Source organism: Oncorhynchus mykiss, chromosome 8 (genome assembly GCF_057628025.1).
Source record: "Oncorhynchus mykiss isolate SJ-2025 chromosome 8, ASM5762802v1, whole genome shotgun sequence".
Classification (NCBI taxonomy): domain Eukaryota; kingdom Metazoa; phylum Chordata; class Actinopteri; order Salmoniformes; family Salmonidae; genus Oncorhynchus; species Oncorhynchus mykiss.
The window spans coordinates 23,404,080-23,424,835 of record NC_143029.1 but is presented as its reverse complement, the minus strand read 5'-3'; the positions used below and the strand labels follow the sequence as shown (position 1 = coordinate 23,424,835).

The following is a 20,756-nucleotide window of genomic DNA, read 5'->3' as shown; positions in this document are numbered from 1 at the left end:
ACAAGATGAATGGAACAAAGTAGAAAGATCCTTGATGAAAACCTGCTCCAGAGCGCTCAGGAACTCAGACTGGGTGAAGGTTCACCTTCCAACAGGACAATGACCCTAAGCACACAGCCAAGAAAATGCAGGAGTGGCTTCTGGACAAGTCTCAATGTTCTTGAGAGGCCCTCCCAGAGCCCGGACTTGAACCCGATCTAACATCTCTGGAGAGACCTGAAAAAAGCTGTGCAGCAACGCTCCCCATCCAACTTGACACAGCTTGAGAGCAGAGAAGAATGAGAGAAGAATGAGAGAAACTCCCCAAATACAGGAGTGCCAAACTTGTAGCGTCATACCCAAGAAGACTTGAGGCTGTAATCTCTGCCAAAGGTGTTTCAACAAAGTATTGAGTCGAGGGTCTGAATACTTGTGTAAATGTGATATTTCAGTTTAACACATTTGAAAAAAATATATATATAGTTTTTACTTTGTCATTATGGGATATTGTGTGTAGATTTATGATGGGGAAAAAATGATTTAATCCACTTTAGAATAAGATGTGGAAAAAGTCAAGGGGTCTGAATACTTTCCTAACGCCGATCAGGTCTTACATTAAACACAGAGCTTAAAACTCAAATCAGATGTTTTTTTTATTGCAAGTCTCGCAATTGCACTCAAGAAATTTCGGAAGTACATTTCTGATGGAATCCATTATTGAAAAGGCATGCATACCGTAACTAATGGTGGTTCAGATTGCAGTCTTACCGAAGCTTTGACTGAATGTGTGATCCAACTATCTCAAAGACTCCAATTTCTCCTTGGATAACTTTAAAAGTAGACCTAATCGAATCTAGGGGCTACATTACTATCGATTAGAGACATGAATATCTGATGGACAAGCTAAAGAATAACTGCTAGACCCTCAAAACAAGCAGAAATTACATTTGGCATTCACCTTTTGAGAAATTTGACAATGTAAATCAAAAAATTCCTCCTATATTTAGATCATACGGCAATTACATTACAGATGTTTGGAATCAAAGAGTATTTCACTCTTATAATTGAAAATGACGAGGTGCAGATATTTCAATCATGTTCGCAGAACTCAATCAAGGGAGGCTGACGCTTTGTTGTTAATGTCCTTTTTCTGAAGGGAAACTGAATCCACTGCAAGGCCTGTTCCTGACTAGCTTTGAAAATAGTAAAATGTCAAGACTCCTAAAGTGCACTTAGTGGCCAATGGCTTTGAAGATATTCATTACTAAACTGCCCTCAGACATTCACGACGTGATAAGCTTCATTTAGTGGATATTGGTACAGAATAGAGGAAATAGAATTAACAAGGAATATGAAGTAGTACATTATGATAACTACATTATGATATCTTACCCAAAAATCCACAAATCATGATGTGAAGACAATTAGGAAATAGTAGATAAATGTGTCATTGTTAAACGTTCCAAAGGCTGTATCCAACCTTTAGTGTAGCTGACTAAGTATCTCACCGTTTCTAACTGATCCATCAGTTGCACAAGAAACTTCCGACATTCTGGGGTTTTGCTGTCCAGTTTCATTCCCGTCTGCATGGCATAAAGCCGACCTGAAAGAGAAGGAAAAGGGTATCACCATTTTATCCCAGAGCAATGTGTCAGGGGTGATGATGACACTTCAGGTTTCCCAGAAATACACTGCGTACCCTGAGAACTGCCTCAAATTCGTTGGGGTATGGATTACAAGGTGTCGAAAGCGTTCCACAGGGATGCTGGTCTATATTTACTCCAATGCTTCCCACAGTTGTGTCAAGTTGGATGCATGTCCTTTGAGTGTTGGACAATTCTTGATACACACAGGAAACTGTTGAGCGTGAAAAACTCAGCAGCGTTGCAGTTCTTGACGTACACACACACACACACACAAACCTGTGCGCCTGCCACCTACTACCATACCCCGTTTAAAAGGCACTTAAATATTTTGTCTTGCCCATTCACCCTCTGAAATGGAACACATACACAATCCATGTCTCAATTGTCTCATGGCTTAACACTGATTAATGTGGATTTAACAGGTGACATCAATATGGGATCATAGGTTTACCTGGATTCACCTGGTCAGCTTTACCTGGATTCACCTGGTCAGTGTGTCAGGGGAATGTTTTGTACACTGTGTTCAAACAAAAAGATAGCGTAGTCTCTCTTTATTATCCCCGAACAGCAATTCTTATGGTAAAATCAAATGTGGACTGGGCACATAGTTCTGTTAAATGGTCAAACATTTTTGGGGTTCAGGGTGAGGTCTTTCAAATTAAAGTAGGCTACCCTAAATCACCCAAAGTGTCCATTTGTCCAGCATGTTGGGGCGGCAGGTAGCCTAGTGGTTAGAGCGTTGGACTAGTAACCGAAAGGTTGTAAGATTGTTTTCACGTTCTTCTCTGAGTTATGATGCTCACTTTGAGTGAAATGATTCAACATCCCATCAGCGCAAGTCCGTGAATGAGGCTGTGTACATATTAGCATTATTGTTATTATATCCTTAGCATTGTTTCACTCAGCACATAGCAGCCAAGAGGGAATCTTGGCTCATGTTTTCAACACACGCTGTCCATCCACCCTCTCCTCCATGTTGACAGATCCTTGTGTCCTTTGATTTTATGCATCCAGGCTCAGGACCATTAGCGCTCTTCTCTCCGTTTTCAGAGATTGAAAACATGCGCACACCCAGACATCTGGTGAAGGACTGTCCCCTGAGCCTTAAAGTCTTCCCTGTGTGCCACTTTGACACACACTCAATGTTTGAGAGGCCATTGCCAAATCCAACAACTCTGGGTTTACAGCTGTTTCGAGTGCTGCAGTTTCCAACCAACAAAGAACTCTAAAGAGCCACACCTAATTGACAGACATTCTATTGAAGTGGTACATGAATGAAGATGTGGGAAATTATACAGTGGGGCAAAAAGTATTTAGTCAGTCACCAATTGTGCAAGTTCTCCCACTTAAAAAGATGAGAGAGGCCTGTAATTTTCATCATAGGTACACTTCAACTATGACAGACAAAATGAGAAGAAAAAAAATGCAGAAAATCACATTGTAGGATTTTTTATGAATTTATTTGCAAATTATGGTGGAAAATAATTATTTGGTCACCTACAAACAAGCAAGATTTCTGGCTCTCACAGACCTGTAACAACTTCTTTAAGAGGCTCCTCTGTCCTCCACTCGTTACCTGTATTATTGGCACCTGTTTGAACTTGTTATCAGTATAAAAGACACCTGTCCACAACCTCAAACAGTCACACTCCAAACTCCACTATGGCCAAGACCAAAGAGCTGTCAAAGGACACCAGAAACAAAATTGTAGACCTGCACCAGGCTGGGAAGACTGAATCTGCAATAGGTAAGCAGCTTGGTTTGAAGAAATCAACTGTGGGAGCAATTATTAAGAAATGGAAGATATACAAGACCACTGATAATCTCCCTTGATCTGGGGCTCTACGCAAGATCTCACCTCGTGGGGTCAAAATGATCACAAGAACGGTGAGCAAAAATCCCAGAACCACACGGGGGGACCTAGTGAATGACCTGCAGAGAGCTGGGACCAAAGTAACAAAGCCTACCATCAGTAACACACTACGCCGCCAGGGACTCAAATCCTGCAGTGCCAGACGTGTCCCCCTGCTTAAGCCAGTACATGTCCAGGCCCATCTGAAGTTTGCTAGAGAGCATTTGGATGATCCAGAAGAAGATTGGGAGAATTTCATCTGACCATATGACACCAAAATATAACTTTTTGGTAAAAACTCAACTCGTCGTGTTTGGAGGACAAAGAATGCTGAGTTGCATCTAAAGAACACCATACCTACTGTAAAGCATGGGGTGGAAACATCATGCTTTGGGGCTGTTTTTCTAAAAAAGGGACCAGGACGACTGATCCGTGTAAAGGAAAGAATGAATGGGGCCATGTATCGTGAGATTTTGAGTGAAAACCTCCTTCCATCAGCAAGGGCATTGAAGATGAAACGTGGCTGGGTCTTTCAGCATGACAATGATCCCAAACACACCGCCCGGGCAACGAAGGAGTGGCTTTGTAAGAAGCATTTCAAGGTCCTGGAGTGGCCTAGCCAGTCTCCAGATCTCAACCCCATACAAAATCTTTGGAGGAAGTTGAAAGTCTGTGTTGCCCAGCAACATCCCCAAAACATCACTGCTCTAGAGGAGATCTGCATGGAGGAATGGGCCAAAATACCAGCAACAGTGTGTGAAAACCTTGTGATGACTTACAGAAAACATTTGACCTCTGTCATTGCCAACAAAGGGTATATAAAAAAGTATTGCGATAAACTTTTGTTATTGTCCAAATAATTATTTTCCACCATCATTTGCAAATAAATTCATTAAAAATCCTACAATGTGATTTTCTGGATTTTTATTTCTCATTTTGTCTGTCATAGTTGAAGTGTACCTATGATGAAAATTACAGGCCTCTCTCATCTTTTTAATTGGGAGAACTTGCACAATTGGTGGCTGATTAAATACTTTTTTGCCCCACTGTATATGACTAGGCAACTAGATTCAGCCATGGGTGAAGTGGAGTGGATGGTTGGGGGGCCGAAACGTAATTCTATATATTTTTTATACTTCAAATTGACCACCAGTAAGCCCTAATGAGATTGGATTGGAAAATAATCATTTTATCCCCCCAGATCTATATTTTTTATTTTGACAAAAAACTTTTGGGGGGGCAAAAATGTATAATCACTTGGGCGTGTTGTGGCCCGTGGGCCGCCTGTTGCCGACCTCTAGACTGACTAGGCTATAGACATAACACAAGAAGAAGCCACTCAGAATAAGAGCAATGCCATGAAGAGGCAGAACAAAAAAGTCCACAGCCTGAAGTGTGAGCCTCTGAAGGACTGCAGTCAGAGCCTTAATAATGAGCTGTCTCCAACCGGGACAGAACAACAATCATCGATCCATTGAGTTCAAAGTCATTAGCTACACAAAGTAAGACAGGCAGGTGAAATGTTTTCCAGACCAGCACCCAAGTAGGTGTCCACCTCTAAAATGAAGATCATACCGTCCACACGTTGGCGATTTAAATGCTAACAGCATGAAGGATGCTGCTGTCCCTTAGGAAATTAAAAGATGAGCCACTAGATCAGCTTGTAGCCTAGAGCCTGTCTAGCAAAAAAACATGGCATAATTGTTTGCCATTCTTCAAAGAGTGCTTTAAAAGAACAGGATAAAGCTGTACACTAGTAGGGATGGGCATTTGACGTTTTCTGACTGTTCGAGTACTCGCATTATTTTTTTTCCTCCAGAGTACTCAAATATTTTTTAGAACATAAGGCCCACACTGTAAAGAAATGTGTGCATTTATCTATAGGCCTATGCCAAGTGTTGCGACAACGCCTCATTTATCATAACCATTAGAGATAATAAATCCTAATTGCTAAATTGACCCATATATATATATTAATTCAATAAAAAAGCATGTGCCATTTAATTTAATGAAACCGTAATATCAACTATATCGTGAAACACAATCTTCAAAAAGGCAGTCACCTCAGCAGTGGCGATTGCTCGTAGAAGCCTATGGCTATGCAATGGCATAGCCTTATATTGTTAATTTAGCAGACAAGACGCTCTTATTTCCCAAGCCCTTATCACAATCAAGACACCTATTTTAGAGTTTAAAAAAAAGAAAATAAATGAAAAAAGTTACCACTGCAAAGTGAGGCGCGTCTAGAACAGTTTTTTTTTAAATATTTTAAACGGGGCTCAATTTGGCGAGTTAAAATACTTTTTCAGGGTTACAAAATCTGTCTTTTCGCTATGCAGATATTAGTTTATTCTGCCAGTTGTTTTGAATTTTCTGAATGGATGAACAACTCCACATTGAACACTGCATGGCTACATCTGTTTGGTGAGTAACCCTACGCTTAATGATTCTGGTGAAAACATGCTCTGTCTTTATCAAACTATTTTTTTGTGCGTATTTTCAGTATGGAACCTGTCTATTTTTACGGGGTTATAGCCTAGGCTAACCAATTCTAAAATGGCACTATCAGTTCGCAATGAAGCCTAAACGGAAAATACATGGGAATATTATTCCAACTGCAGCTCGTTGTTAGAACACGTTTTCCTACTTCAGTCAACCAGTCCATTTTGAATGTGTGATAACATTGTTGTTATTTGGCAAGGAATGTAACTTGTGTATCCCATCAGTCAGATACGTTTTTATAGGCATTTATTTATGTAGGCCTAACGGGAGCTTGTGTGCGCAGTCAGCATGTGTATGTATGGAGCGGTTAGAACGCAATTGAGATAATGAGACATGGAACTGTGTGATGCATGGCTTGGTAAATTTTTTGTTGTGCCCCGCAAATGCACAAATGGAACACTAGAGTCAAAGCAAATCAACGTTGTCTTCAAAACAATTTTCAATGGCCCGTTCAGGCAGCCACAAAGCACATTCCACCAAATAGTTTTACAGTATTTGATTATTATTATTATTTTATGTTGTTGAATTTTTACCCCCTTTTTCTCCCCAATATCATGGTATCCAATTGTTAGTAGCTAGTATCTTGTCTCATCGCTACAACTCCCCTACGGGCTCGGGAGAGACGAAGGTTGAAAGTCATGTGTCCTCCGATACACAACCCAACCAAGCCGCACTGCTTCTTAACACAGCGCGCATCCAACCCGGAAGCCAGCCGCACCAATGTGTCGGAGGAAACACCGTGCACCTGGCAACCTTGGTTAGCGTGCACTGCGCCCGGCCCGCCAATGGAATCGCTGGTGCGCGATGAGACAAGGATATCCCTACCGGCCAAGCCCTCCCTAACCCGGACGACGCTATGCCAATTGTGCGTCACCCCACGGACCTCCCGGTCGTGGCCGGTTACGACAGAGCCACTGCGCCACCCGGGAGGCCCCCATTATTATTTATTTTTTATCTCTGGACAGAGCTTTGACGTCCGTTCAGTACTCATGTCCATCCCTGGTAGCGCCGATGCAATAATTTATTCACCAACATTTCGACAGCAAGCGGTCTTCATAGAATAGGCTACACCAAACCATGAGCAAGCACAACATTTCAGCAAATTTGGCCTAATTGTTATCAAGAGGACAATGCAAAGTACTGCATTTTATTGAGATCTTCAGAGAGACCAGTGATGCAGTTGTCATTCTGACCTATAAGTTTTGACAACTGCCTGGCCAGCCCTCTTTGCCTTGAATGCAACAGGTTCCATAGGCCTGTCTGTGAGCTGAGAAAGTAGACAACCCAACATCAGCTTCCAAGTCAGGAGCACATCAACAGGGCATTTTAGTAATAAAAAAAGAAAGTTATACTAAATCAGCAAATGTCACATTTCCAAGGTGGGATAGGGTATCATACGTTATATGTTATGACAAAGGTTGAGTTTTAAATCACTCATCTAACTCTAATTTCACAGTCATTACATTGTAAAACAGGGTGGACTAGCAATTAATACTTCCCAGCAGAAAATAAAAAAGCAAATATACCCAGCTGGGAGTTCTCTAAGTATGGCAAAAACACTGATCGTTCATTTTAATGAAGGGGTCTGTGTCTTTGATACAGGGCTGCTCTAAGTATGAAGCCTATGAGTGGGCAAATGTTAATGTTTAATTGTAAATTTCAATGTTTACCAATGGAATTTGGTAACATTTCTTGTCCAGATCCATGTGTGATAGGCATGTGTCAGTGAGTCAGTTATAATTGTAACAACATGGCCTTAAGATATCTAGCTAGGCTAAATTCTGCATTCAAGGCACAGATATTGTTGTAAGGCCTCATATAGTGAACAAAATTCTAATTTTCTTTTGTGTTTTCAACACCTGGGATGCCATCAGTGTATGGCAGGTTGAATGCTGCTGCATTAAAAATTAACAAGAAAAAGCCTGGGGCTTGAAACCAATAGTGGGCCTGTTACATGGTTCTCTCTCCTACAATAACACTGGCTCAATTGAAATTGCAACTGAACATAAAACACCGGAAAGACGCGTTAAGGTGACCAATTTACAAGACAGAAGAAAAACAGAATACAGTCACTACTTTTGGTTGGCTGAAGCAGTTTAGATGTGATTCTAGTAGGTTCAGCTTAGATAGAGGCACAATATTCATTATGCTCACCATTAGCTTTTGAGAAGAGAATTACATGGCTTTTAAAATGGCTTCACCATGTGTCATATATCAAAACAAAGCATGTCAGAAATCAGAAGAATTGAACATTTTTGAAAACACTTTTCAAAAGTTTGAGCCAAGGTGCAGCTGTGTAAGGCACTGCATCGCAGTACTCGAGGCGTCACTACAGACCCGGGTTCGATCCCGAGCTATGACGCAGCTGGCCATGACCGGGAGACCCATGAGGCGGTGCACAATTGGCCCAGCGTCGACCAGGTTAGGGGAGGGTTTGTCTGGCTGGGATGTCGTTGTTCCATTATGCTCTAGGGACTCCTTGTGGTGGGCCGGGCGCCTGCATACTGACTTCGGTCGCCAGTTGTACGCCGTTTCCTCCAACACATTGGTACGCCTGGCTTCCGGGTTAAGCAAGCAGTGTGTCAAGAAGCAGTGTGGCTTGGCAGGGTCGTGTTTCAGACGAAGCATGGCTCTCAATCTTCGCCTCTCCCGAGTCCGTACGGGAGTTGCAGCGGTGGGACAAGACTGTAACTACTAATTGGATACCACGAAATTGGGGAGAAAAAGTGGTAAAAGTCCATTAAAACTATGCCAAAGGCCACCTGTTGATATTTCCTAAACAGTTAGCCATAAGGAAAGCAATAGGGATAATTTTGCTCAGATATGATGATGGTCACTGCACATCACAGCGGGCACTCACAATGTCATCCTTTGTCAAGCCATTACGCCCATTCAGCTTAACATCCAATTCTCCTCTTCTGAAACAATGCAACACTGAGACCATTCACGACAGACGCAAGGCCATGAAAATAAAATCCATAATCCACTGTACTTCAAGAGGGGGAAATTATTTTGCCATGGGCAGAACTTTCTGTGTGAGTGTGGAAGGGGGTTGGTGAGTAAGGGAACTTCATGGATGGCCAGGGGGGGTTACAGTATTCTCTCCCCTAGACAGAGATGTAGGAGAATGACAAACTACAGTGTCTAATGACACAAAAAGAGACAGTCAGCAGCATTGATTCCTCTGCAAGACTCCACAGATGGTAGTGCGTGCAGCCCAGTACATCACTGGGGCCGAGCCCCCTGCCATCCAGGACCTCTATAACAGGCAGTGTCAAAGGAAGGTCCCAAGAATTTGAGGACTCAAGCCACCCAAGTCGTGGACTGTGCTACCGAACGGCGGCGGTGCCGATGCACCATGTCTAGAGCCAACAGGACCCCCCCAGGCTTCTACCCCCAAGCCATTCCTGATAGAAAGTTAAATAGGTAGCCAAATAGCTACCTGGACAATCTGCATTGACCCTTTTTGCACTAACTTTGACTTATCACATACGCTGCTGCTACGGTTTAATATCAGTCACTTTATTCCTAGTTATATGTACATATCTACCTGAATTACCCCTGCACATCTACTCAGTACCCTGTGTATTTAGCAAAGTTAACGCTATTTTTTAAAACTTTTCTATTATTTCTCTCTGTATTGTTGGGAAGGACCAGTAACTAAGCATTTCACTGTTAGTCTATACCTGTTGTTTACAAAGCACGTGACGAATAAAATTGTATTTACTTTAATTTCAGAAATGTGGAATATACAGTGCCTTGCGAAAGTATTCGGCCCCCTTGAACTTTGCGACCTTTTGCCACATTTCAGGCTTCAAACATAAAGATATAAATCTGTATTTTTTTGTGAGGAATCAACAACAAGTGGGACACAATCATGAAGTGGAATGACATTTATTGGATATTTCAAACTTTTTTAACAAATCAAAAACTGAAAAATTGGGCATGCAAAATTATTCAGCCCCTTTACTTTCAGTGCAGCAAACTCTCTCCAGAAGTTCAGTGAGGATCTCTGAATGATCCAATGTTGACCTAAATGACTAATTATGATAAATACAATCCACCTGTGTGTAATCAAGTCTCCGTATAAATGCACCTGCACTGTGATAGTCTCAGAGGTCCGTTAAAAGCGCAGAGAGCATCATGAAGAACAAGGAACACACCAGGCAGGTCCGAGATACTGTTGTGAAGAAGTTTAAAGCCGGATTTGGATACAAAAAGATTTCCCAAGCTTTAAACATCCCAAGGAGCACTGTGCAAGCGATAATATTGAAATGGATGGAGTATCAGACCACTGCAAATCTACCAAGACCTGGCCGTCCCTCGAAACTTTCAGCTCATACAAGGAGAAGACTGATCAGAGATGCAGCCAAGAGGCCCATGATCACTCTGTATGAACTGCAGAGATCTACAGCTGAGGTGGGAGACTCTGTCCATAGGACAACAATCGTATAAGGCCAGATATATTGCACATATCTGGCCTTTATGGAAGAGTGGCAAGAAGAAAGCCATTTCTTAAAGATATCCACAAAAAGTGTAGTTTAAAGTTTGCCACAAGCCACCTGGGAGACACACCAAACATGTGGAAGAAGGTGCTCTGGTCAGATGAAACCAAAATTGAACTTTTTGGCAACAATGCAAAACGTTATGTTTGGCGTAAAAGCAACACAGCTCATCACCCTGAACACCATCCCCGCTGTCAAACATGGTGGTGGCAGCATCATGGTTTGGGCCTGCTTTTCTTCAGCAGGGACAGGGAAGATGGTTAAAATTGATGGGAAGATGGATGGAGCCAAATACAGGACCATTCTGGAAGAAAACCTGATGGAGTCTGCAAAAGACCTGAGACTGGGATGGAGATTTGTCTTCCAACAAGACAATGATCCAAAACATAAAGCAAAATCTACAATGGAATGGTTCAAAAATAAACATATCCAGGTGTTAGACTGGCCAAGTCAAAGTCCAGACCTGAATCCAATCGAGAATCTGTGGAAAGAACTGAAAACTGCTGTTCACAAATGCTGTCCATCCAACCTCACTGAGCTCGAGCTGTTTTGCAAGGAGGAATGGGAAAAAATGTCAGTCTCTCGATGTGCAAAACTGATAGAGACATACCCCAAGCGACTTACAGCTGTAGTCGCAGCAAAAGGTGGCGCTACAAAGTATTAAGTTTGAAATATCCAATAAATGTCGTTCCACTTCATGATTGTGTCCCACTTGTTGTTGATTCTTCACAAAAAAATACAGTTTTATATCTTTATGTTTGAAGCCTGAAATGTGGCAAAAGGTCGCAAAGTTCAAGGGGGCCGAATACTTTCGCAAGGCACTGTAGCTAAAGGGGATGGTTGACTCTGTCCAATGTAGCTTGATTCACAGGGATTAGTGTCGTTCATTTAATACACTGAATGTTAAGAATATTTCCCATCTCAAAAGTGAGTCAACTTTTCCCCCTGCAGATGTTCTTCCACAGAAATAGACAGTGTGGTAGTTGAACCTCCACTAAGTAGGCCTAATCCATGACATCCTTATTAATGTATGTTGAAGTAACAAATCGGCCTATAACTTTCAGTCAATCTTTCGGGTTTCAGATATGGTAGAATTTGACTAAAATCATTGCCAAATGGAAATAAATTGGAGGAATACATGCCTGTCCTGGCATGCATCCCCAACGCAAGCTTGACATTAGTCATAAAAAGAGTGTGAGTTGAGTCCTCAGTTTGGGCGTGACAAAGTCTTCACTGACATTTGCAATGAGAACAGAATTGGGTATGCTGGGATGCTAGCCCGCGCACTCAGCTCTCCTCACTTCAAGGATGTTATTATGTACTATAGCTGCAGTTCAACCGGAAGACTAGATCAAGTCCCGGAAGCGGGAGAGAAAACAACTCAAAGAGAGCCTTTTCCATAATTTAATGCTATAGCACAATGCCAGGGCGCAGGGGCCTACACTAGGAGACAGAACACAGGCCCATGGTGCTGCAGTCGAACCGGAGGTTCAGCAATTTTTACTTCTGTGCTTCAAGTTGGCCATGTTTTATACAATATAAAGCAGCAGGAGAACACAATGTTCTATTTGAAATGAAAGCCTCTGTGTTGGTTAGGGTTACTATGTGCTGCTGAGGCGGGATATTAAATCACTGTGGTCTCCTGCTGCTAGCTTGGACATTCATATTAGGGAAAATGCAATCCATTAAGTGGAAGTTCGTTTGTAGTCATTGTTTGGCCTGGGGGTGCTTGGGTTCAATAATGGTGGGTAATTATAGGGAAACAAATCAGTGCTTTTGTTTAAACCATGAATTTCCCTAGTTGTATGGAATGGATCAAGTAAGCTGTAGCCTAGATGATGAACATTGCACAAATAGGCTTGGCGTATTTTGGTCAATGTAATATAACGGCTCGCCGATTTAAAAAAAGAATGATTGTTGCACCACTCCTTTGTAAAGCCTGCCACCACTAATCCACTAAATCAATACACTAACCTATAGGTCTTGAGTCCTCTAACCATTGTCATGTGCTGAATGCTTGACAAAAGAGGAAGCTCATTTGCTATTCAGATGGTTTCATCCAGACCATCAAAATGTCAGGCTAATAACTGTGAGAAAATCTTTATTACATTAGGTAGACTAGTCCATTTGATCCTATTCAGTCTGATTCAAATAATGGCAGCCATTTTCCTCTTGTGAGTCTGATTTACATTGGACCTTTGAAGCTAGAATAGCCTGGCATATAGGATACTCTGCAATGAAGTAGAGGTACTACATCGTCTTGATTCTTGACAATTAGATTTAGAGCAATGAAGGTTCTCTTAACCATAACATTTCAAAACAAAGGCAAAATCAGTTTGAGAGAAAAGTCAGTCCCTATGGCAGTCAACTCTACAACCTTCTTCCAAAGACAATGGGGTTGAGTCATTCAGAGGATATGTCGATGCTGACCTCCAGTGGCATGTTGAATTACTGGTCCACTCTGATGCTCATGGGCCGTGAAACAAGGAACTCGTGCTGAAAACCTTCAACCATCTCTGCTTCAGTCCAAACCCCAAACCAGCCTAAATAAAATCAGACAATTGGAGAACTCAAGAAACACCAAATCTACCAGACTTTCTGTCTAAGCCCATCAACTAACAATCCCCAGCCATAATTATATACACAAGAAAAATATCAATAGGGCTTATTCCAATAAGGCTCACAAAAACAGAACAGATTAGTGTCCTTCATCCAAAGGACACTAATTTCTCTACTCATGTCCTTTCAATTCTACCAACACACCCGCCATTGCAATTAAAATAAAAGAACCAGTCGGGCAGTGAAACTGCGCAGTGATGCCAAACTGGAAAAACATGTTCCTCAGCATATTTGGCTAATCCACCTCACAGCATGTTCTCCACATCCCATACATCCCTTTCAGCCAAAAGCAGCCATTGTCAGTCATCAGTATCTTTGTAATGAGCCATGGTAATTATATTTAAATTCAATCACTTTTGACAACAGCTGTTTTGATTTGAATGAAACCTTCTATACATATTTTCCCATCGTAGAAGTGCTCAGAAGATGACTTTTTGGACCTCAATGCCAAAACATTCAAGAGATAAAAGGTGCTCAGAGATGATCCATGTCTTCGTCACTGGAAAAGATAAACGATTGAGAATTATACAATTTAAAAGCTTACAAACAGGTCAAACTATTTTATAATTTCTTTAAATATCGTGTAAAAAAAAAAAACAATTTAAAAACCCCTTAATTATCTAAAAACACAAACTCCCATTGAGTTCATATTCGCATATGTTGTAGCTTAGTAGTGCTCAGCAATTAACCAACATTTGTTATTTTACGGTTTTTAAAACAACTATTTGACCGGTTGTTTCAATTATTTGAATTCCATTTCATTTGTTTCTGTTGCTCAATGCACATTGAACAGTTTTTCTAGAGATAAATCAGATCAAACCCGAACTGTGTGATGTAGTAGGGAGTTGTTTCCAACAAGCCAATATTCGACAGTTTGGTAAAGCCAATATTCGACAGTTTGGTAATTAACTACAATGACCATAATCCTTTGCACGCCTACTTGTCCGGCCTTTAGCCGTGGTATATTGGCCATATACCACAAACTCCTGAGATGCCTTATTGCTATTATAAACTGGTTACCAATGTAATTAGAACAATAAAAAAAAAATGTTTGTCATATCCACGGTATATGGGCTTATATACCACAGCTGTCAGCATTCAGGGCTCAAACCACCCAGTTTATAATCTTTATTAAAACGCTTTTTTCTCAATATTACAGTACATTAATAAAAATGTTTTTCAAACATTTATTTTGAAACATTCCATCTAACAACTCTTAAGCATTATATTACAGAAGTCTCCAAAGCACGTTGTAGAATAACCAAATACGATTAATGAGAATGGCAGGAAAGATGAACCCTATCACAAAAGGATTCTAGTGATAACATTGCATTGGATGGCAGCTAGCCTTATGTGTTAGACACTACAGATGTACTGCAGCCTAGTAGTTCACTAAACTATGTTTTCAAGATTTTGTCAGAGAGTTTAGGACTCCTGTCAGCTCCCAGAGCTAGCCTATAACAAAGCTTAAGCTCAGTAGGCTAACAAAGTGTTAAATCACCCAGATGTGACAGTACAGTGCCTTGTCGGTCACAGCATTTTGAAAGAAAACGTCCTTTGTGTAAAATAACTAGCTAGCTAACGTTAGCTAGCCACAATCCACCATAAAGCAATTAGGCTGCGCTTGATAACAACATAGCCTAGTCATAGACCATGTAGTGGCACTGAATAAAATGTGCTTGCTAAGAAAGGGTCAAGTAAAGTAAGTCATTTGTACACGTTTCTAGACTTGAGAAAATATACCTATTTTTATTTTCCTGTCTGGCAAGCTAGATATCAAGCCAGGCTCTGGGGCCAGACACTGGTCACATGAACTGTGTCCCTACCATAGGCAGCTGGCAACGCCTTACAAATGAGTCATGCTATACCACAAAGCTTACCATATAGTTAACTGGCATAGCCTTTTTCACAGAATGTGACATAGTTAGATAGAGTACTCTTATAGTACTGTTTGCAATACACTAGCTAGCTAACAATTAGTTAGTTATGAATACTATGAACCTCGACTACTTTTGATAAAGCCGACTGAGAAGTCAGCAAAGTTAAGAAGTAAACATTTGTTAGGTAACCACTAACATTAGTAAGACTGGCAGCAACAACAAAAAAGGGTGTCGAAGTTGTAGCTAGCAAGCTGTCATTCGTTAGCAGCTAACGTTAGCTACTGTACCTCTGGTGTTATTGTTGTTATGATTCCATAACTAACGTTAACTAGCTATAGTTAGATAAATGACATGGCTGGCTAGCTATCGACCACATACGTTATATTCACAGAACAGTTAGCTAACTAGCGATTTGACGGTTCATGTCCCCCTAATGGAGTTGACAGCTGAACATAAACGGACAATAATGGCAAGCTATCCGAGTTGGCTAGCAAGTAACGTTACAAACTCACAGTAGTAAGCCACGACAGGATCCCTCTTCTCATGTTCCTGTGCGGTTCTTAGATAGTGTTGAATGGCTTTTAGCTGTGGTGGGAGCGCCATCTCTAATAATGTAAATACACTAGCTAACTATGGCAGATTAGTCAACATTAATGGAAATGTGGCTTGCTAACTAGCTGGGTCTCAACAACAATGCTCATCCTTGCGCAGAATTCTTCCGCTTTCGTGTTCAATACGTTTAGCGCCATCTGCAGGAAAGGAGGACTGTCAAAGCAAAATGGCATCATATTGACATTGACAACATATTGATTACTGTGTGAGCCTATTGCAATGCGTTCCATGGTGATCTTACGGGTTGTGCGTAGCCAAAAATCTTATTATGATATAAATGGAATGAGAATCAACGAGAATTATGGCATATTTGTAGTAAATTGACATCAAGGATCTGCATGCAGCTTATAGATGGGTAGGTAAGTTTTTCAACACCACAATGGTCCACTGTGTTTAAACTGCATATAGATTTTTCCCTAGACTATGCGGAGTCGCCAGAAAACGCTAACATCCGTTTTTCAGGGATACATTATCTTCAACCTAACTTTCGTTCCCCTTAATATTCAAAGTGGGACCTCTGCTCAAGTGTAGTTCTATGCCTACTACTATTAGAACAACTTTTCCCCAAGCAAATGCATGGGACTATCATCAACATAGGGTATGTATAGAAAAAACGGAAACAAGGGCATGCAGCTTACCTCTTATTGTAGGATTGCTTTGTCAATACAGTTTTTCAGTACAAAAAAAGTAGCATCATAGCACCACCTCTAATAAAATAAAAAAATCTATCATCTCACCGATACTTTTGAGACATAAGAAAGTGTTCAAGCTTTACCTAAAAAGCAGCACAGACAGATTTTTCAGAAACAGCACATTGCAGAACAATATTGTCTGAACATGAGAGGGTCATAAAATGTGCCCCTTTTATTAAACAAATGTGAAAAGTTGTATGCATTTTTATGAAGTACATATCGGAAAGTCAAAACAGACAAACTAGATGTAATGAAATGCATTTCAATTACCCTAAGAAAACTAAACAATGCAACTAAACATTAGTTAAATCAAAAACATACAAAACAAATAATATGTCCTTGTCGTGTATTTCATGATGTAGGATTAATTACTTTGTCAGCTAGATATTCATAGTTTCATTTAAACCTGGAGTTTCTGATTAATAAAGATGAACCTGAAATTAGCTCAAATCAAGTTAACATTTTTTTTAAGCATACGATCCGCAGAATTTCTGACTGAGTGTATATCGGAATTAGCTTGCTAACTAATTGATCCCACTTCCCAAAAATACTCCTCAGATTTACTGACAACCAAATGAATGTCATTGCTTCTTTTAACAGTTACCTCAGCTTATTGTACAAAATGTAAGAGGCAAACATTAAAACCATCCATCTGTCACAAATACCAGAAAGTAGTGTGCCATATTGTACCTGAGATGATACATTTAGCTGAAAATAATAACAAAAGTTGGATGGATGCCTGATAATAACTTACAGATACAAAACAAAAGAGGTAATCATTTTCAGTACGGCTACAACACAGGGTTAAATCAAAAGCATTATACTACATGCTATGAAAAGGGTTTTAAAACAGTCAAATATGGTTTATCCATACACACTGTGACCAGCGCACCTATCAGCAATTACACTTAAACCTACAGTGGTTTGTAGAACTGAATGATACATCTGAGAGCATGGAAACCCATTTTCTTTAACTGTTAATGATATCATTCCTATTTACAGTATTTCAAAACCTTAATTTAGTAATCATCAAAGGAGATGTTCCAAAATCGTTCAAATTCAAACTAACTTGAGCAACTTTATATACTCCGGTTCTTCAGTGAATACACATTTTCTATTAAAGGAATACTTCAGGATTTTGACATTTAGGCCCTTTATCCACTTCCCCAGAATCCAATGAACTTGTGGATACAATTTGTTTGTCTCTGTGTCCAGTATGAAAGAAGTTAGGTTAGTTTTGCGAGTCAGTGCTAACTAGTGTTAGTGAAATGACTGGAAGTCTGCTAGCATGCTAGTAGATACCCATAGACTTCCAGTTACTGAGCTACTTCCAGTTAATGATGCTAGTTAGCAATGGCTCGCAAAACTACCTCTAACTTCCTTCATACTGGACACAGAGACATAAAAATGGTATCTGCAAGTTCATCTGGCTCTGGGGATCTACATAAAGAGCATCATTGTCAAAATCCCAAAGTATCCCTTTCATAATTTATTATGACCTGAACATATTAAACTATTGAAATCAAATCTAAGCTTCATTAGGATACATTTTTGCCTGCCTTTTCTCATCTGTAGGCCTAGTTCAATGCCTTAAAATGAACCCATTTTTAGCTTGTATCGTAGGGTATTAGGATGTTAACCTTGATGACATGACATTGGCCATATGTTAAACTGGACAATTAGACAACATTATATGTCTTTAGGCCCCTAAGAAGACTACAACAATGCTATAATACTTTTCACTGGGTACAAGTACTATAATCTTTCATAACAGGTTTCTTTCTTACTTGGGCCAATGATTGAAAGCTGCATACGATACAACTATATCCTTAGCCTACTGACAAAAGTAGATTTAAATCTGTGTTACTTGATTTTAACAATGGGATTATGGAAAGAAGTGTCTTTGATTGTCAACTCCCAACAAAAAAAGCGGAGGTATGTCGTTTTCGGCCTTTGTGTCCATGTCAGACCTGGATTAGACAAACAGAAATTTGAAATATGACCTAGAACTCTGTAGCAAATAACACACAGGTCATTGATTGGTCAAATAACCTAATCTCCTACAGAGTATCTCAAATATCTCAGCAACACACAGCAGCAACGTGATCACAGTGAAAGTGTACATTGCACTTAAAAATATGGTCTTTTCAAAGTGTTCCGGCACCATGCATTTGGTGATGTTGAACGTCTTTTCTAGGGCACTGGCATCACACATGTAGAGTGGGTGAACCTGGAAACCAAAGAGATGGCTCTGTAGCCAAAAAGCGATGACTTCCAGAATAATTCTTAGCAGGACAGAGATGATGTAGAAGACGGTGTATATAGGTCTCTGAAGGATCTCCTCCTGGTCAATGTTTTTACAGGCAGCATAGAGATGAAATACAGCTCCAGGGACTAAAACAGTTACCAGCTGCAATGCCCAGAATACCTTCAAGCAGAAGAACATTATGGTTATGGTCAGATGAGTGGAAAAACAACCTATTCACAAGTTCACATTCAATAACAGCTCATCTTTGAGTCCTGTCTGGTCATTACTTTGTTATTCACATTGAATAAAAGCATATCTTTGAGTCTGTCTTTTCATGACTGGAATAAAATGTTTTGTCATTTGAATGGATGATGTGAAATGTGCACAACATTCCTTTGTTCGCATATCACCATGGCATAGCGTGCAAATTGGTGATCTCTGATTCTTTACCAGTACCATTGATGGGATTAGTTCTCAAATGAGCACTGTTTTTAGCTGATTTCTGACAGATTATAAAAGCTTTCTGAATAGTTGAAGAGATGGACTTTCTCATGTGAAATCATTTAATGCAGGAAGCACTCTTACCTGAGGTGTTATAGGCCTAAATTGGTTGTAACAGTATAGGTTTAACTCCCTCCTGTCTGGATCGCAGCTGAAATGGAGCGCTTCATTGCCATACACTGCAAAGCCCAAGACGCCCAGAAAGAACATCCGAACAGAGCCAAAGAACAGGGTGTGGAACTGGCCTATCACCGTCGGAGGCCTGAGCTAAAACACAAACAACACACAAACACAGAAAAAGGCTTTAAAACAGCATTTGTTTGTAAACAAATGTTTTTAATTAATGTGTGAAAACTGATTGAGGAAGCATAAGTATGATTGTAATTTAATGAATTACACAAACTATCAAAACAGCTTGGAAAGGGAGTAATGAACAGATGAAACGTTTGGAATGCATCCTCTTCGACAAGAGCAGATGGACCAAATATTATCTGATTTCAACGGAACAACTACAAACATGCTTATAAATCAGTAATGCATGGAGAATGGCAGTAATAGGGTCATATTTCAACAACACACATCTATTCAGAGAGTATGACATTTTCTATATTTACACTCTTATTTAATTCTGCAACACATACAAGTCTATCCAGTCTATTATGCTACAGTCAGATAGATAAATAATTCAGAGAACTCACTGGGCTCAAAGTGACCACGACCATCGTCCAATATTCTATATATTCTTGGTATCACCATACTTACACATCCTTCGTAAAAGTTCTTAATGTAGTTTAAAGACATGACTTTGCTGCTATTCTCCCAGTTCAATTATATTGTAACCCGTGGCCCTCATTGCCAATATGCTGGCATCAGGCAAAGCCCACTATAATTCTGAAGCTCCTAATGACCTTTTTGCCGCTGAAAGCCCTTGTCAATGCATATTTGTCTTTTATCCGCGGTGCCTTCATCAATTTACTCACTCAGTAGAAAAAAACACAACAGGAAAGGGAAAACAAAGGCACGGGGCATGTGGTCGGCTCATAATCCCCATTGAACTAAGTCAGCGAAAAAACTTTTGTAGAACACAATGGGGGAGAGAAAACAAAATAGTACAATACAATAGTGGCACCTGAGGGCACGCTATTTTGAGCTTCCAAACGAACAATTTGAGATGAAAATGGTGTTTGAAAGTTAGTTTTAGCACTACATCTAAAGAATTGTAATGTCAATTTCCACATCATTTCATGGATGACAATTGAAATGACAATTGCAAAGAAGTGATATAGGACCTAGTAAAAAACTTCTGACAAAATATGAGTCAAAAACAAAATATTTAAGCTAATGTTCTATCATTTTTATCATCTTGAAATATATTAACTCAGAATACTGTGACATATTTTATCTGACTTGAGGCACACGAAAAAGTTATGAAAATAACTTTACGCAAATTCTCCCTGTTGCAACATCGCGGTACACACCCTGCACTGTACATTTCTTATGGAAGATCATTCACCAAATTGTCCCAGCCTCGGCGAGCAAGAGCAAGAGCAAACACACAGCAGACAATAAACTACATAATAAACAAATAAGGTAATAAAATAAAGTTCACACACCAACCATAATCCAGGCGGAGTGCTGTTCATTCCCCCTCTCAATCAGAGCTTGGGTCCTAAACTCATGTCACTCTTGCGCTCCCTGGGAGGTACCTGCTGGAAGAGTA

At 40.2% G+C, this 20,756-nt stretch overlaps 2 protein-coding genes across 2 annotated transcripts in view; both read right to left on the bottom strand.

The window, feature by feature from the left end:
- LOC110529624 (vesicle (multivesicular body) trafficking 1) overlaps positions 1-15,691 on the bottom strand; it is a 47,397-nt gene extending 31,706 nt beyond the window's left edge. Inside the window, exons 1-2 of the mRNA XM_021611986.3 lie at positions 15,496-15,691; positions 1,488-1,582 (exon numbers count right to left, since the gene is read on the bottom strand). Coding sequence (XP_021467661.3) covers positions 1,488-1,582; positions 15,496-15,586 — 186 coding nt within the window. The 5' untranslated portion in view covers positions 15,587-15,691. The remainder of the gene's footprint in view (positions 1-1,487; positions 1,583-15,495) is intronic.
- Positions 15,692-18,211: 2,520 nt separating this feature from the next.
- Positions 18,212-19,758, bottom strand: gje1a (gap junction protein epsilon 1a). Its single transcript, XM_021611984.3, has 3 exons — positions 19,735-19,758; positions 19,121-19,303; positions 18,212-18,715 (listed from the first exon to the last, which is right to left on the bottom strand). Exons 1-3 carry the CDS (start codon positions 19,756-19,758, stop codon positions 18,320-18,322), a joined length of 603 nt encoding a protein of 200 aa, XP_021467659.1. The 3' UTR covers positions 18,212-18,319.
- Positions 19,759-20,756: the final 998 nt, after the last annotated feature.

Excerpts from the sequence above, each read along its gene's own strand:
- gje1a (XM_021611984.3), bottom strand. The coding sequence starts at position 19,758 with ATGGTCGTGGTCACTTTGAGCCCA. Across the intron at positions 19,304-19,734 it reads TCGTGGTCACTTTGAGCCCA|CTCAGGCCTCCGACGGTGAT; the intron begins GTGAGTTCTCTG and ends TTTGTGTTTTAG. Across the intron at positions 18,716-19,120 it reads TTAGGCCTATAACACCTCAG|GTATTCTGGGCATTGCAGCT; the intron begins GTAAGAGTGCTT and ends TTCTGCTTGAAG.